The 16,315-nt window shown below is 49.6% G+C and overlaps 1 protein-coding gene across 1 annotated transcript in view; it reads left to right on the plus strand.

Annotated features, from left to right (window-relative positions):
• HTR4 (5-hydroxytryptamine receptor 4) overlaps nucleotides 1-16,315 on the plus strand; it is a 52,124-nt gene that overhangs the window by 30,511 nt on the left and 5,298 nt on the right. The window contains 1 exon segment of the mRNA XM_031055286.1: nucleotides 1-434. This exon segment is cut by the window's left edge and continues 123 nt beyond it. Coding sequence (XP_030911146.1) covers nucleotides 1-434 — 434 coding nt within the window.

The following is a 16,315-nucleotide window of genomic DNA, read 5'->3' on the forward strand; positions in this document are numbered from 1 at the left end:
CAGGAACCATGGCGGGGCCTTCACGAGCCATGGCAACACCCCCAGGAGCCACATCAGGGCCCTCAGGAGCCACGGCAGCACCCCCCTGACCAGCACAGCAGCCACCGCATGAAAACAGAGACCAAAGCTGCCAAGACCCTGTGCATCATCATGGGCTGCTTCTGCCTCTGCTGGGCCCCTTTCTTTGTCACCAACATCGTGGATCCCTTCATTAACTACACAGTGCCCGGCAAGATATGGACGGCCTTCCTGTGGCTGGGCTACATCAACTCGGGCTTGAACCCTTTCCTCTACGCCTTCCTCAACAAGGCTTTCAGACGTGCCTTCCTCATCATCCTCTGCTGCGGTGACGAGCGCTACCGAAGGCCTTCCATCCTGGGCCAGACCGTGCCCTGCTCCACCACCACCATCAACGGCTCCACGCACGTGCTGAGGTGAGTCTGCCTTCAGAGGCTGCCTAGAAGGCCACCTAGGCTACAGTGTGACAGGAATAGAGATTTGTTAAAAGCCCTTCACAGGACACACCTTGGGCAGTGCCAGAGCCCGGCCGTGGCTCCACCCCAGATGGATCCTGGCCACGAGTTCCCACACTTTGATAAGTTTGGGTCCATTTCCATCCTGGGGTTCCGTGTCCAGTTCCAGCTCCAGGGGATGCAGTCCCACCCTCCCAGGTTGCTCCCCTCCATTCCCTGCTGTTTGCACTTTTGGGGCTGAAGCTGCAGCGGTGTCCTTTGTTGTGGGGCTGGAAAAGGATTGTTCTGCGTCAGGAACAATCAGGAGAACTTGCTGACTTTATATGAAATTCAGAGTTCTGTATCAGTGCAGTACAGAGTCTGGAAAATATGAAAGCTCAAACTGAAGGCATCAGCCCAGGGCTGCCCAGAGCCTGCAGCCGCTAGCAAGAGGAGTTTGTACAGGATTGCTTTCATTTTGCAGTATCTTGGTGGTATCAGTGCTTAGAAAGGGAAGGGACAAAAGCAATCAGACAGCCTGGGTTTGTAGGCAGCAGGTGTGGGCAGTTCCTCCAGAGCTGTGCCCAGAAAGAGCTGGGAGAATGCAAAGTTGTGTGTGAATTTTGGCATCGTTTGGTCTGAAGGGAACAACTTGACCCTGTGGATGTTGCCTGCTGCATCTTCTTTAGCAAAGGGACCAAAAGTTTCTGCAAATGAGGAGGTTGTGGCAGTGGGGTTTTACAGCTACTTTTTGTCCCCTGGCAGGGAAAGCAGTGGCAAGAGGGACAGACCTTGTGCTGAACTCAGCTATGACACAAGTTAGCACAATAATGAGCTGTAAATCGATGGGGATTTCTGGGTGTTGAGGGCTCTGTGCAACACCAGACTGAAAAAGCCAAAATCATCTGAAAAATGCTGTGCTCCCCTTGAAATGGAGTGTTTGCATTTCTTCTGTCACCAGTAAGTATTTATTCAACACAAACCAACAAACTCCTGCCTCCGTGAATCATTGAACTCTTGTACAGCACAAGTGGATGGGGAGCCAGGTCAGCATTGCTGGAATTCCTGGAGAAAACATGTTGTGAAATTTTGCCATAGCAAAGAAGACTTTGGGTGAAATGTATTTGAGCAATGATCAGAGCAGACAAACTCTGGAACATCTGGGTCAGGGAGGTCACTCTGCTGTGTTCCCATTTCCTCTCAGAAGTGCTCAGAGCACTGCATCGCTCTCTTCAGGGAAAGCTCTGGTGAGAGGTTTATTTACCACTCCTTTTCCACCACTGAGAGGTCTTCTCCAAATGTCAATAGGATTTCTCCAAGGGGAAAACACTTCCTGATTTTTCTCTTGAATGAGCCAAGAGAAACAAAGTGGAAAAAAGCAGAAATGAGCACCTGGGGGTGTTGGAACTGCAGTGAGCCCCCGTGCTCCCTGCTGCCACTGGAACAGGAGTGCAGCAGCTCAGGCTCCAGTTTTTAGAGGTTTAACAGCTCCATGGATCCAGTGGAATAAAAATAAATCCCTGGTGGTAGGAAAGTGGTCAGAACTGCTGTGGAGCAAAAGGATGAGTGATCACAGAATCCTGGAACCCCAGAATGGTTTGTGTGGGTGTTTGAATGGTTTGTGGTGGTTTTTTGAATGGTTTGTGATGTGTTTTGAATGGTCTGTGGTGGTTTTTGAATGGTTTGTGATGTGTGGCTCTCAGCCAGGGTTCCCGCACAGCACAGGTGTGCTGGGGGTGGAGCAGTGATCCCACCCCACCTGGGAGGGTGGGATTTCATTGAGGGTGGGATTTCATGGGCTGCAGCTGTGGCTCAGTTCAGGAAATGCAGAGGTCGTCCCTCAGAGCTGTTCCTGGTGCACCCAGCAGGTCTCTCAGGATCTGGGCTCACAGGTAAAATATCTCCTCCTGTTCTTTTTCCTTCCCTGAGCACTCAGGCAGGTGAAGAGACCACGGAGCTTCCCAAGGCAGAGCAGCACACTCAGTGCTGGGGGTTGGAAAGGGTTGAAATTTCTGGGAACTTTGATGATCCTGCAAGATGAGTCAGAGCTCTGAGAGGTTCTGTCTCCTTCAGGAGAGTTCATGGACCCCAGCTGGATGTTTTGGGCTTGCTCTGCCCTCCCCATGTTCCCCCTGTTTCACACTGGATTTGCACTGGGCATTTTTGGAGGCAAGTGTGGAGTTTTTGTGCTGGTGGCACCTGCAGAGCTTTGGAGTCTGTGTTGCCCCTTCTCCAGCAGTTCCTTTATTCATGGCACCATCAGGGAAGAGTTTTCCCCCTTGCCAAGGGGCTGATAAAGCACATTCCCACTAAATTCTTTTTTTGGAAATTCCTGAGCAAAACCTTGAGAGATAGAGCAAATGATGAGCATTTAAAATGGTGAGTTCAGTGATATTTCATTTGTTTTGCCCAGGGCAGGGCAGCCAGAGGTTGCTCAAGATGTGTTTTCCACTCCAGAGGTTTCAGTTCAGGGATCAGCTCCCTGTGCCAGCAGAAGTGGCTCCAGACCAAGCCCAAGCTGAGGGGATCTGATTGCTGCCTGGAAATGCTAATGTTGTTAAATAGTCAAGAGGTAATTTGATTTTCACCTAAATTTCATTAGCTGCCAACCTGGAAAGGAATTCTCTAAAAATATGGGGGATGATTAGACTCAGTAACAACTAAAAAAAGAGTTTTGTCATTTCTTGAAGGAGCTTTCTTAATTTTTTAATGAAGCTTTGCCAATATTTACAACCAAACTTATGTTCCAACTTGCCTGGCGTGGTTTCCCAGCTTGGCAGCAGTGCCAGCCTGCACAGTGCCATTCCCTGTGGCTGGGGCTGTCAGGGCACAGGGAGCTGTGACTATCAAAGGTCCCTCAGACAAATTTGGGCTGAGTTAGGGGAGATTTGGGATCTGCTGCAGGGTCCAGGGGCAGAGGAACCCTCAGGTGCAGGACTGGGTGTTCCACAAAGCCCAAGTCACCACCCTGTGTCAGAGGAGCCTCCTTCCCCCAAGCCCTGCTCCCCAAAGAGCAGGAACTGCTGAAGCCTTGTCCCAGCTCCAAAAATGCCTCCCCAGAGGGAGCAGAGGGCTTCTGATAAGAGAAAAGCTTCTTGTAATTGTGTTGAGTGAAATCAAGACATTTATCTTGTTTCCTACAAAGGAGAGAGGGATTAGAGGTTTACAATAGCACAGTTGCCTTCAATTTTCAAAAGATAATCTCTTTCAATGTGCCTGGATGTTGGAAAGAGAGATTACAGTGCAGTTAAACCCCTTTTTGTCCTTTGGCCCAATACGAGATTTGGGATCAGAAGTTCTGCATCAGTTTGTGTCTGGTGGGGAAGCCAAGGATCTGCAGGGCACCTGGAGCTTTGGAAGGACTGAGATGTAACTCATCTTTGTCTGCTTTAATGGCATGATTTGTGCTTTGGGCAGTGAAGGTGTTGTGGTGGGGCAGGGTCTGCCTTGCAGCTGGAATTAGGGACCCATGGCCAGGGCAGAGCCCTCAGCCCCACATTCCCCACATTCCAACTGCATTTAGATAAACCACAGCCATCCCTCATAACGCAGCACCTATTGGATCCAACTCCCAGTCCTTTGCCAGTGTTTCCACTCACTCCAGAGGTCCAAAACAGCATTTAAAACTAATTTTGGTGCCTGAATAAACTCCATTATGGATAGAACTTTGCTCTCCACCTACTCTCCTTCTGTTTCAACTGACCTTTGAATGTGTTAGGCTGGTTCTCTCCTCTCCAGAGATTAATTTGGTTTATCAGCAAAGTGTTTTCAGACAATGCAAATCAGCATGTGCAAAGAGCTCCACATGCCTTAGGGTTAGAAATTCTATGGAAACCTCAGCAATTATTGTCATGTTCTGTTCTTCCTCGGGGCAGCAGTATCTACAACTCAGAGCTAATTGTGTAAGTGCATTTTAATTTTAGGTTCACTTCTTTGTTCTTCTTTTCAATAATTCTCTTCCTTTCTGATTGCTAGAGGAGAATTTATTTAAGCACTGTATGCACCACCCCATTGTAAAGTCACAATGTGGAAAACTCCCTGTTGCTGTGTTCAAATTGCTTTTAAGGCTTTTGGAATGTCTGTGGGAGAGAAAACCTTGTTATTCCCAAGATGTCTTGGCCAGAAATTTGGTATTTCCAGGAAGGTGTCGAGGACTTTCAGCACATCTGATGTGATGTGACTGGTTTTTAACAATTTGCCATTTTTGGGATCCCTCCCATTGCCTGTGGTGCTCACCCACCTGTGAGCCCAGCCCCTGGACAGCTCCGAGCATCTTTCCACCTTCAACTTTCCATTTCAAACCAGGAAATTGGCATTTGAGGGTTTGGTTTGATTTATTTGGCATGGCAGAGGTGATCCTTGCCACCATCTGCTGTTCAGTGCATCTTGAGTGGGTGACCTGGCCTGGGAATTGATCCAGAGCCAGCCTTGCTTTGGGTTTGCCATCAGTAAAGCTGCACTTTTGCTATGGGAATGTGGGAATGACATCCTGCCCTGCAAATATTCCATCCCTATTAAATCCAGCTGCTTGGGGCTGCTCCTGCAGGAGCTGATGATTTCCAGTCCTCACTTCTGCATTAATCTGTTCTGTGGCTGTGGCAGACTATTCCAGGCACCCAGAAAAGAGTATTTGGAAATGCAGGTAACCAGATTTAGGAGGCACTTTGGGAACTCCCCAGGGTCTCCTACCCAGGCCTTCTGCTGGGCTGCCCTTAAATTGGATTGGAAGGCATAGCCACATCCCAGGCCCGGGTCTGAAATGAATTTTGCACAGTAATCCTTGGGACAGGCTTGGCTGTGTGCCCTTTCCTTGTTCTGGCTGGGAACGGGAGCCTTGCACGGTTCATCCACAATTCCTCCCTCCCTCTGCTGCTGTTTCCCCTCAGAGCAGCCAGAATTCCCATCTTGCTTCATTCAGCCTTCCCTGGCAGTGGTTTCAAAGTCAATCACATCCCGAGTGTGGATTGTGTCTGCCACTGTCACTGACAGCCCTTCAGAGATGCTCCTGAAGATCTGGCAGGAGGGTTGTTAATGAGCCTGTTAATTTGTGTCATTCCACGGAGCCATCAAAGCGCTTCAGGAACGGCGGAGCATGTGGCACTAAAGAGATTTTTGCTTTATCTCTGCAGTGTTTGTGTTATCATGGAATCCCTGAGGCTGGAAAAGCCCTCCAGGATCGAGTCCAAGCTGTGCCCCATCCCCAGCTTGTCCCCATCCCAGAGCACTGAGTGTCACCTCCAGGAATTCCTTGGGCACCTCCAGGGATGGGCTCTCCAAACCTCCCTGGGCACCCCCTTCCATTTTTTTTGTACTTTGCCCTGATATGATGTCACAGCCCAAAGATGTGATACCCACACACGAGCCTTTTGCTGCTCTGAAATCCTTTCCTCTCTCAAAATGAAGTCTAACAATTCCTTTAACCTCCATGCTGTCCCAGCTCTGAGTCCTGGCAGTGCTTTTTCCACCACTGAAGTGAAGCCACTTCTGAAAAGCACATAAACAACAGTTTAAGTGCAATACACAGCAATATATTGTGGAGATTTATTTAATAATTGAAGGAAGAAATATGGATTTATCCCTTTGCAAAGCTACATGAAACAGAGCAGAGCCAAACAGGCAAACTCAAGAAAAAATCAAGACACTGGTCATGTCTCACATTAATGTTATCTATGAGTAACTTTATCACAGATTGATCTGTCAGTGCACAGGAGCAGTCCCACTTTCCACTGATATATTAAAGGCACATTAATGCATTCAGGGAGATTCATGCCCTGTGCTGCTTTTGTGACAGGCTTTTACAGCACCAGAGCTGGTGTTTATTAGCACTGAAAGCACTTCATAACACTTGGAGCCAGCTTTTGAGACAAGAACTGCACAAAGCAACCGCTCCACAGGCAGGGAAGCAATTAGGAGTGACACTGCCACAAGTGCTGCCAGGAGAGCCTCAGAGAGCTGGAGGGGGGGATGTTTTATCCTGCAGGAGTGTCCCACCCACCTCCCTGGCAGGGACGCAGCTCCTGGGCATCCCTGCAAATCCCTCCTTGGGTACAGCGCTGTCCAGTCTGCGGGAGTGAGGAGAACCAGGCTCTGATCACTGCTCTGGGATAGGGACAGCACCCAGGGCAGGGCTGGGGCTGGGTCAGGATGGATTTTGGGAAAGGTTCTTCCCCAGAGGGTGCTGGGCACTGCCCAGGCTTCCCCGGGAATGGGACACTGCTCCAGAGATGCCCAGGGTGGGATTTTGGGGCTGTGCAGGGCCAGGAGCTGGGCTGGATGATCCTGTGGGAACTCAGGATATTCCATGGTTCTATTCTGTGAGAGAAACCCATAAAACAGCAGCTCACAGAACTCAGGGAAATGAATGATGCACTTCAGTGACAAACCAATTCCTCTGTTTTTGAAAGGATCTTTGTCCTTGATAAATTTTAAAACAAGCCCATAAAATCCTTTAAAATAAGCTGCAAGCTAAATTAATTTCCTTAAAACCCTCTTTCCCCTTATGCTTGGCTTCATATGTGTTTGCCTGGGGAGATTTGGCTGTAAAATTTTGTCTGCTCACCTTGGAGTCCTTCTTGGCCCAAAACTCATAGTCGGGCACCCAGGCTGCTGGGCTGTCCTGGAGCCCCCTGCCCTCCTCTCCTCCCTCGTGGGCTCTCCCGTTTGCAGGCACAGCACACACAGAGCTCCCAGGCTGCTGTTTCAGACTCAGCCACACTCAGGGACAGTTCTACATTATCCTCTCATGGCATAAGGAAGGCTGTTTAACTCTGAGGAATTGTAGATGCCTGAAATTTGATTTCTTCCAGTCCAGGAGTGCTGTTTTATAGAGGAAATTTCTTTTCCATGTGCACCGTTTCAGGCTCCTGTTGGCTCAGGAGAAAAGTGCAGCATGAGGGAGAGGTTACAGCTGTTTTAGGAACCCCTGGAATTCCCTGCTGCGCTCCAGGGGATTGGTGAGAGACCAGCAGCCCACAGAAGGGGATTTTGAAGCTCGTCCTTGCAGGCAGGAATAGATCCAGCTTTGGGAAAGGTGAAGTGGTGACTGCTGTCCTCCTGCACTGCAGACTGAGTCAGGGAGCTCAGCCATTGCTCTCCCATCTGTACCTAAACCCCAGCCCAGCACTTCCAGCACATTGGAGCTGCCAAAAGACTCCAGGACCACCAGCCAGGGGTCTCCAGCAGCTCTGCACTGCCTCATAAATGAGATTTTTTAGCAGTGAGCATGGCTGGTAAAATCATGGGGACAAATGAAGTGGCCAAGTTACAACTCCCTGGACTTTGGTTTAAAGCCAGCTGTGGCTTCCTCCAGGGAGGATCCTCAGAGCAGAGGGATGGTTGGTGCTCAGGGAATGGTTGGGAGGAAGGCAGGACCCAGCTCCCAGATCCCTTCCAGAGCAATGCTGGAGAGATTTTGGACAACAGGCTCAGAGAATTCCTGCCTTAAACCCTGTGGGGAGATTTTCTTGAAAAGCAGGATGATTCCTAGAATGGTTTATGGAGAAAAGGACTCCAGCTGATGGCTCAGGTGGTTCTAAGTGAAAGTCAGGCTCCTTTCAGTGGGAGGTTTGGGGATGTAGCTCTGACTGATGCCATTGACTGCTCAGTGTTTGATGTGGGGCTGTTTCCCAATTAACCAGCTCTGTGTTTTTTCCTTTTTCCCCTTTAACTCCCTCACTGTGTCTGTCTTTGCTCCTTCCTGCACTAAAAGTGGCTGTTCCTCTGTCTCCAAGCTCCTCCTGCTCTTCTGCAGCAGACCAGCTCCTGTCTAGCCATGACCATGCTCTGTAAGTCCCTTCTTTTATTACTGCAGCTCTGTCTGTTCACTGTTTATTGCAACCCACTGTAAACCCTCCTTGATTTGTGGCTTGACACTTGTGGGGTGGAGGCAGCAGCCCCAGGGGAATGGGAATGTCTGGCAGGGCATTGGGAGAGGGCTTCTGGCTGCAGGGTAATGTGGATAACAGGGATTTTCTCTTTGGGATGGTTGTTCTCACTCCAAGGACGAGGCTGCAGCACTGCAGGGTCTCCTCAGCGGGCAGCACGCACAGAAAAGCAGGATACAGAGAGTGGGTTTGGATATTAGGGAAAATTCTTCCCTGGGAGGGTGGGGAGGCCCTGGATCCCTGGCAGTGTCCAAGACCTGTTTTAAGTTGGTTAAACCTGACAGCTCAGAGGCTTCCCCTTCCCTCAGAGGTTCCAGGAACACAGTCTGCGTTCCTGCCACCATGGGAATGCTCCAGGGCCAGGCACTTCCACACATGCAGCTCCAGCAGAGTGGGATAAGTGTGGAATTGGCTTCCTCCTCAAAATGGTTTTGGAACGGGGGCAGGGGAAAGGAGCAGGGCTCACCCCAGGACTGAGAAAGTCCTGGTGGTCGCAGGGACAGCCTCCCTGTGTGTGACAAGTCACAGGGACTGACAGGACACAGGGAATGCCCCTCTCCCTTCAGTGCCACACCCCCCAGCAGCTGCAGCATCCCCAGGCACCCATCCCTTCACCCAGCCCCAAATCCTGGGCACACTGCACAGCTCCCTCTGAACCTGCCATTATCCCAACAGGTCTGGGGCAGGCAGGGGTTCCCTCTCCTTTTTCTCTTCAGTGCTTCTGTTCATTCCTCATTAGGCACACAGATTTCAGCAGCTCCTTTACAGCAGCAGAGCTCAGGGCAGTTTCTGTTCCCTCCATCTGGAAGTTTCCCCAGGGAGGTTCCCTGGGAGGGTTGGGCACACGGGGAGGCAGAGCTGAGCTCAGGCTGCAATCTGCTCCCTGGAGCTGCTCTGCAGAACACCCAGCACTGGGGGAGAGCTGCCACCACCCCTCCCAGGCCTGCAGGAAACAGAATCATGGAATGGTTTGGAAGGGACCTTAGGGCTCACCTCTTCCACCCCCTGCCATGGCACCTTCCACTCTCCCAGGTTATTCCCTGTCCAACCTGGCCTGGGACACTTCAGGATTCCTCCCATTTTGGGATCTAAGGCTTCACTGAGCACTCTAAGGTCTCCATTGCAGCTGGACCCAGCTGTTATTCCCTCAGTCCTTTGTGCCAGGTGTCTGTGAAATGTCCCCTGTGAGTGTTTCTGTCTGCTCTCACCCCTCTGGAAGCATCCCTGTGTCCACCCCTCTGTTGTGATCCATCTTGGCTGCAATTTTCCCAAAAAGCTGCACTGGAGAGAGGCTGCAGGTGTGCTCTGCTGGGTGTGCTGCTCTCTCTGCTCTCCAGGGGAGTTGTTGCCTCTGCCTGGAACAATCCAAGCTGCTGCCAAACCCTGTGACCCTTGGACATAGCACCTCTCCCCTGCTTCTGCTGGGCACAGAGAGGAAAATCTTGATTTTTCCATCATATCTATGCAAAGTAGTTACAAAACCTTTCCCATCTGGTCTGGTAGGATTTTACACTTCCCTGGTCAAAGTGACAAATGCCTCCCTCAAGGTCAGGACAGCAGCAAAATATTCAGATTCAGGAAGCAACAAAATGCACTGGGAAAAGGTGCCCTGGGCAGCCTCTTCCATGCTCTGGGCCAATTTTCCCTGGTCTGGAGACAGAACTGGGGTGAGAAAACTGCTTCTTGTTCTTCTGCTCCTCTCTTTGTCCTTGTTTATGTCCCCCAGTTGATTTTGTCACAGCTGTTATTGATGAGAGCCTCGGTGAGGCTGCACAAAAGTTACTGGAGATCTTGCTGGGCTTTTTTGAGACTTAGAAGCACTGAGAGAGGAGTTGCCAGTGCCTGTTGTAGGAGCACAGCTGATTGAAACACCTCAGGCATCAGAAAAAGTGCTTTCAACTTGTAACTCAAACCTTTCCCCACAATGGTCCTTGGAGGCTGCAGGATGTGCCTGGAAGGAGAAGGAAAAGCTCCTTTTTGTCTTTTTTCCTACATCAACAACCCCTTGGTGTGGTAAGGATGATCCCTGCTGGGAGCTCTGCCTGTAGTGGTACAAGAGATGCCTTGGAAAGAGGCTTCAGCAGCAGAAACCAGGGGCAGCCCAACTTTCCAAAGCATGAATCCTTCAGTTTTGAGGAACAGAACTAATGGAAATACGCAGCCTGAAGAGGCCTCCAGCTGGAAGGGCAGTGAGGATGATCAGTGCTTCACTGGCAGTGGCTCCAGGATGAACTGAGCTGGGTTTGGGGCCCTTTGCTGGGCAGGTGCAGCGGGTGCCCTGCCAGCTCCACGTGCTTTTCCCAGCACAAGGAGCTCCAGGGCTGGGCGGCAGCTCTGGCTTGGATCCAAAGGGAAGGAGAGAAAACTGCCATGGGGGAATGAGGAAAGAGAGGGAGGTTTTCCCTTTTATTCCAGTTAAACCCAAGGTAAAAGGGGAAACAGGCACGTGTGTGTGTGCGTGTGTGTGTGCTCTGTGTCCCAAGTGCAATTCCAACAGCAGACTGCAGCCAGCACCTCTGAAGACTTCTCCAGACACCCTCACTGGGACCTTTTCCTCAAGATTTCAGGGATTTGAGCTGAAGCTGCTCCTCCATCCTCGTTCCTTCCCCCCGAGGAGCACGAGGAGGAGCAGGGGGGATGGAGCCTCGCGTGGTGCCGATGGCAGCGCCATTTCCAGAGCTATCAACAGTGTCATTGTCATAGCTCTTGGAATGGTTCTGCCATAAGCACTGGACTGCCAGCTGCCGTGCTCGGGAGGGCCTGGCCCACCTGCAATCTCCCTCTGTTGGGATGGAGCCAGTTCCTGAAGGATGGATGGAAGTTGGCCCTCAGAACTTGAGAATCCAACCATCACCACGCTCTCCTGACCCACAAATCCCTGCAGAGATGGCTGATGCATCCACGCCTCCCTGCTTGGGCCAAGAAGAAGCAGAAAGTCCATGGAAATGTTGGGAGCAAACCAATCAGGCTCTGCTTGTCTGTTTTTGGGAAGAACTGTACTTCTACAGTGAGTTTGGGTGCTCAACTTGCTCATCCTAAGCAGGCCACCCTTGGAAGGTTGTTGTGGCACTCCTGTGGAACTCCTGTGCTGCCCTGCAGTTGTGTTCCTGAAGGAATCACAGCTAGAGAGAAGATCCTGTGACAAAATCATCAGGAGTGGAGCTGTCAAGCCGAGCAGGAGCATCAGGAGCCCCGGGGTCACAGGACAGTCCCTGCCTTGGCTGCCTTTGTCCTTGCTCCAAGGGTTTCCCTGCAGGGTTCTGTGTTTTGCCATCCCAGGTTCTTTTTGGCAGAGAAGAGGAGGAGGCCCAGCAGCTCCAGGCCTTGCTGGGCAAAGAAATCAGCGTGGATGTGCCAAGGTCCCAGGAGGTGCTGGGGAAGGGAATTCCCACCAAGCCCTGGCAAACAGGGGCATCATTCCCTGCTGGAATTCCCATTCCATGGCAGCTGATCCCCTCTGGGGGCTGGCTCAGGCTGTGGGTGTGCAGAGAAGGGACCAGGGCACAGGGGGCAAAGCTTTTGGAACAGGAACCAGCTGTAAACTTGACAAATCCCAAATCTCCCTGTCTGCCATGAGCCTGATTCCTGCTCCAGAAGATCCCACAGGGATGTGAGAGCCCCAGCAAGGGGAAACGTGTTTGTGGCTCAAGGTGTGCAGTACCAGGGGTGGATTCTGCTCACTGAAGAGTCCAGGCATTTGTGACAAACCCACAGTTTGCTTGGCCAACCCTCTGGAGACATTCTAAGAACTAATTAATTCTTTCAGCTTCTGGATTAAACTCTTGTGCAAAACATCCCATCAAACAGAGACCATTATATGGTGTGTTAGTGTAATTAAATAAAGAGAGAACTGAGCTCCAGAGATGCCCACAACACTTAATTAAGATTAATTAAGCAACATGAATTACAGCTGGAGAGGATGAAAGGGAGCAATTCAGAACTGGCTCAGCAAAGGGGTGGGATGCTGGGTTCATAAATTGTTTTTCAGAAGCCACGTTGATTCCAAGGGGTTGGGTTTAGCCCTGGAGCAGCCCCATTCTCCTGGCCAAACACAGGGATCCCTGGGCAGCTGGAGCAGTGAAAGTCTGGATTTCTGGAGGCTCCTTAGCACAGATAAAGCTCTGCCAAAATAAACACAAATTTCTTTCACTTCCTCTCTGAGGCAGCAGCGTGATTGTCATTCCTTAGAATCAGAGAATCCCAGAATGGGTTGGATTGAAAGGGACCTTAAACCTCATCCAGTTCCAACCCCAAAACACCTCCCACTGTCCCAGGCTGCTCCCACCCCCAATGTCCAACCTGCCCTTGGGCACCCTGTGCCAAGAATTCCCCCCAATCTCCAACCTAAACCTAAAATGGTTTGAAGCCATTTACTAAATTATTGGGCAAAGCACATCTTTGGTTGCCTCAACATAACACAAAGAATTGTGCTACAAAATTGGGTTTATTTTGTGAGACCCGTTATTGCTGTAGGAGAGCCCAAACTTTGGTCAGTTACACTGGAAACTTGATGGGTGAAAAGCAATTTTCTGTTCCATTTGCCACATGTATCACTGCTTTGCTCTTCCTCAGAAGGAGCAGACATAAATCTGAGCAGATTTTATTTACCAAAGCAGGGACTAGGGCAGAGATTTATGGACTGTGTCATCTCCTCTGAAGCAGAAAATGGACAGGCCCAGGGGCCACCATGGGATGGCACAACCTTCAGGAGTTTGAACTTATTTGTTTGCTCTGCACAGCAAATTTGATGGCAATGTATAAAGAAATTGAAGGGTAGGGTGTCACAGGTGGCTCAGACACTCAGATCTGCAGAAGGACCAGAAGAAAGCACAAAATATCAGAAATAACCTTGTGTAAGGAGCAGGGATATGGAAATAAAGGGTTTACACACACACAGGTGTTTTGATGGCCTTGGTTGCCTCCTGCTGTTCTCAAAATCAATTCATTGATCAGTGGAACTCTTCATGTCATGTCCCAGTCTGCAGGGAATTTCTCTAAGGAATGATCTCCACAGGAGCTGCTGAGAGCTGGTTTTACTCTGAGCAAAAGAAAACCCCAAACCCATCAGAGAATAAATAAATATTTGCTTGTTTATGGTCCCTTGTTTTTTGGCTTCCCCTCATCCTCCCCACAAAATAAGTGTGTTTTATACTCAGATTTCTGCCCCTCCTTGCCCTGGACAGGGCACATTCAAATGCTGAGCTTGACATTTTTCTTTTGGGCACCTTCAGGAGATTTGAGGCTCTGCTCTTTAGGATGCTCAGAAGAAAAATAAAAGGTTTTCCTCAGGTCTTTGTTCCACAGAGGTTCAGAGGGTCCCCGAAATCCCAGAGGGAGCAGGGCCTGGCACCACCTGCACAGATCCTCACGGGAATAATTTGAATAAAACCCCAGGAGCAGCTCCTGGAGAGGCTGAGGTGGGATAACAGCAGCAGCACAGGAGGTTTGGGGACAGAGGGACAGAAAGTGGGGACTCAGCAGCCTCTGAATCACAGCAAGATGAGGCAGCAGCTCCTGTCCCCCTCCTGCAGAGGATCTGACCCTGCTGGGAGAGAGCTCTTGGCAGGGAAGGGGATGAGCCAGGGGAGCATCATCCTTCCTGAGAACAGGGGAAGGAACAGAGCCCAGGCAAGCTGTGCTCCTTGGCTGGGAACCTGCACAGCCTGAAACGGGAGAAACTGCCCAGGGAAGGAGGCTGGGAACTCATTGGGAGCCTGAAATCCCAGCCTGCACTCAAAACCAAGGCTGTGCAGGGAGGATCTGGAGATTTTATTCAAATTCAGCATCCACTGCCAATGTCCCCATCTGTGGTGTGACATTTAATCCTGATAAAAGGCTCACAGAGGATGAGGAGTGGGGAGCACAGCTCACAATTAATTAATATTGTTCACAATCTCAGGGATGGAACTGTACAAATTCACAGCCAGTGGGTTGTAAGGGAGAAAGTCCAAAGCCAGGAATGTGCTACTTTAATCACATCAGAGAATTATTAATTGGAAAATCTGGATACAGAAGGAAAGGGGAGAAGAAACTCCCACTGAACACAACACGGTGGAACCTGGTGTTTGCTCTCTCAGCAGGATGGGGACCTGAGGAAAGGCAGCCAAATAAACTTAAATTAAAGTTGTGATAAGATTGATACATAAGATTTACTGAGCTTAACCTACAACAGGTCCTAGCTGAGATGTTAAAGGCATCACAAGGTTATTTATTGTTAATTTTAAATTGGTTTTTTCTTATTAAATTTAACAGGTTTTAATTGACTGGTTTAATTTAACAGGTTTAATTGATTATTTAACTGGTATTTTGTTATTTAATTTTTATGTCATTACTCCATTACAAGAAAATAGAATTTTCAGCCCTTAAATGAAATACCTTAAGGTAGGCACAGCTTCCCAGCACCACCTTGGGGCTGTACAGAGTTCCCAGGACACAAAACTGTGGATTTGGCAGGACAAAAGGCAGGGAGGGCTAGGTGAGCCATTCCCTCGGGAGCAGAACTCTCCCCTCAGCCTGGAGGGTGGGAGGGAGACCCAGCTGCTCTGGGGGAGTTGGTGCCATTTGCTCCTGAGCAACCCAAAGCAGTGACAGGAACAATGTGCACATGGCAGCCTTTTGTTATCAAACACATGATGCTGGGCACAAAATCTGCTTTTGACACCTAAAAAAAAGCTCTGCTGTTCACACACAAAGCAGGGAAGGAGGGGGAATTGTTTGCCAGATTTCAACGAGCTGTAATTCCATTTTCCACTGGGTATTTCAGTAGAGAAAAGCCATCAATTCCCAGAGGGAGAGGGCTGGTAAATACTGAAAGGGAGGTTTGGATCCCCATCCCTGGAGGTGGCACTCAGAGCGCTGGGCTGGGGACAAGGTGGGGACAGGGCACAGCTGGGACTGGATGGGCTGGGAGGGCTTTTCCAGCCTGACATTCTGGGATTCTCCCACTGTGGCACATTTGAAACCTGACAAACTCCCCTGCACAGCTCCAGGTTTTGCCACTGTTTCACTCCACAGCTTTAACAAATGTAGGTTGTTTTTTTTTTCCCAGCAGATAAAAGATGTAATTATGCCAGTGGTGAAACCTCCATTAAAAAAAATCTTTCTCTTCCATTTGAATATTATTAATTGATCCTGCTTGTGTTTCATTAATTGAAACACTTAAACCCAGCAGCTCCCATCTGGGGGTGGCTGGGAGCTGCTCCTAATGGGCTGCTCTGTGTCTGAGCACTTCCAAGTGCTCTCCTCATTATCAGATTGGGGCTCTTATGGCTGCAGCATTAATTATGGTGCAAAAACGAACTGGAGGCCAAAATCTGGAGCTAATTAGTGCCTATAATGGAGTGCCAAGCTTAACATTAACGAGAGAGAGATGGAAGTAGGGAGTTAATGGGAGAAAAAGGGGGGAAAGGGCTCCTCTTCCCCACATCCCCTGTGTGGCCTCTCCCATTTGTTTATTTGTTTACCCTGGTTTATAATTAGCAAATGCATTTCACTCACTGCAAACAAGGAGCTCCTCGTTGATTCTGAAATTTGCTTCATTTCTGTCCTTTGGTGCCCAAATTGCTGCTTCTGTTGTGGAAACATCAACTCCTGCAACATTAAAATGGCACAAATTTAAAGCAGAAGAGCTCAGCAGCTCTGGGCCATCCCCAGCTCGTGGTTTCTGTCTGGATCCCTTGGTTTCCATCCCCAATTCCTCCTTGTAATACCCAAATTCCAGGGTTTGCAGCTGAAGTTGAGCAAAACATCCTGCAGTGGAAAATAGGGAAGATGACAAACATTATCCAGGTGGACCAGCTGAAAGCAGAAGGAGAATGGGAAAAGGGAAAAATGATCAAATTCAGCAATTGCGGTGAGGGGGATTGGAAAGCACCACAGAGAAATTCATTAATAGAGCCTGGAATAAAGAGGATAAAAAAGGAAGATGGAAATGAGCACCTGCAGTCCCAGGGAAACAAAATTTCAGTGAAATTCAGCAGG

The sequence above is a fragment of the Geospiza fortis genome, unplaced genomic scaffold (genome assembly GCF_000277835.1).
Source record: "Geospiza fortis unplaced genomic scaffold, GeoFor_1.0 scaffold55, whole genome shotgun sequence".
NCBI lineage: Eukaryota > Metazoa > Chordata > Aves > Passeriformes > Thraupidae > Geospiza > Geospiza fortis.